Consider the following 244-nt stretch of genomic DNA (forward strand, 5'->3'; position numbering starts at 1 on the left):
GGGACTCCGACTGCGGGGGCAAGGACAACGGTGACCCTGCCTTCCTCTGGGGAGGGGCCGCCTGTGTTCTGACTGCTCTCTCGTCTCCTCTCAGGGCTTCCAAGGGAAGACCGGCCCGCCTGGTCCCCCAGGGGTGGTGGGGCCTCAGGTATGTCTGCCTCTGGAGAGAGGGACCCCGACCTGGAGCCAGTGCCCCGTCCTTCTCCCTTTCCCGGCCTGGGGGCTGGGCACGTGGGGGGTTGGG

The 244-nt window shown here is 69.3% G+C and overlaps 1 protein-coding gene across 1 annotated transcript in view; it reads left to right on the plus strand.

The window, feature by feature from the left end:
- Positions 1-244, plus strand: part of COL11A2 (collagen type XI alpha 2) — a 61,569-nt gene that overhangs the window by 27,939 nt on the left and 33,386 nt on the right. The window contains 1 exon segment of the mRNA XM_006769177.1: positions 95-148. Within this exon segment, the coding sequence (XP_006769240.1) occupies positions 95-148 (54 nt within the window).

This window comes from Myotis davidii, unplaced genomic scaffold (genome assembly GCF_000327345.1).
Source record: "Myotis davidii unplaced genomic scaffold, ASM32734v1 scaffold4, whole genome shotgun sequence".
Taxonomy (NCBI): domain Eukaryota; kingdom Metazoa; phylum Chordata; class Mammalia; order Chiroptera; family Vespertilionidae; genus Myotis; species Myotis davidii.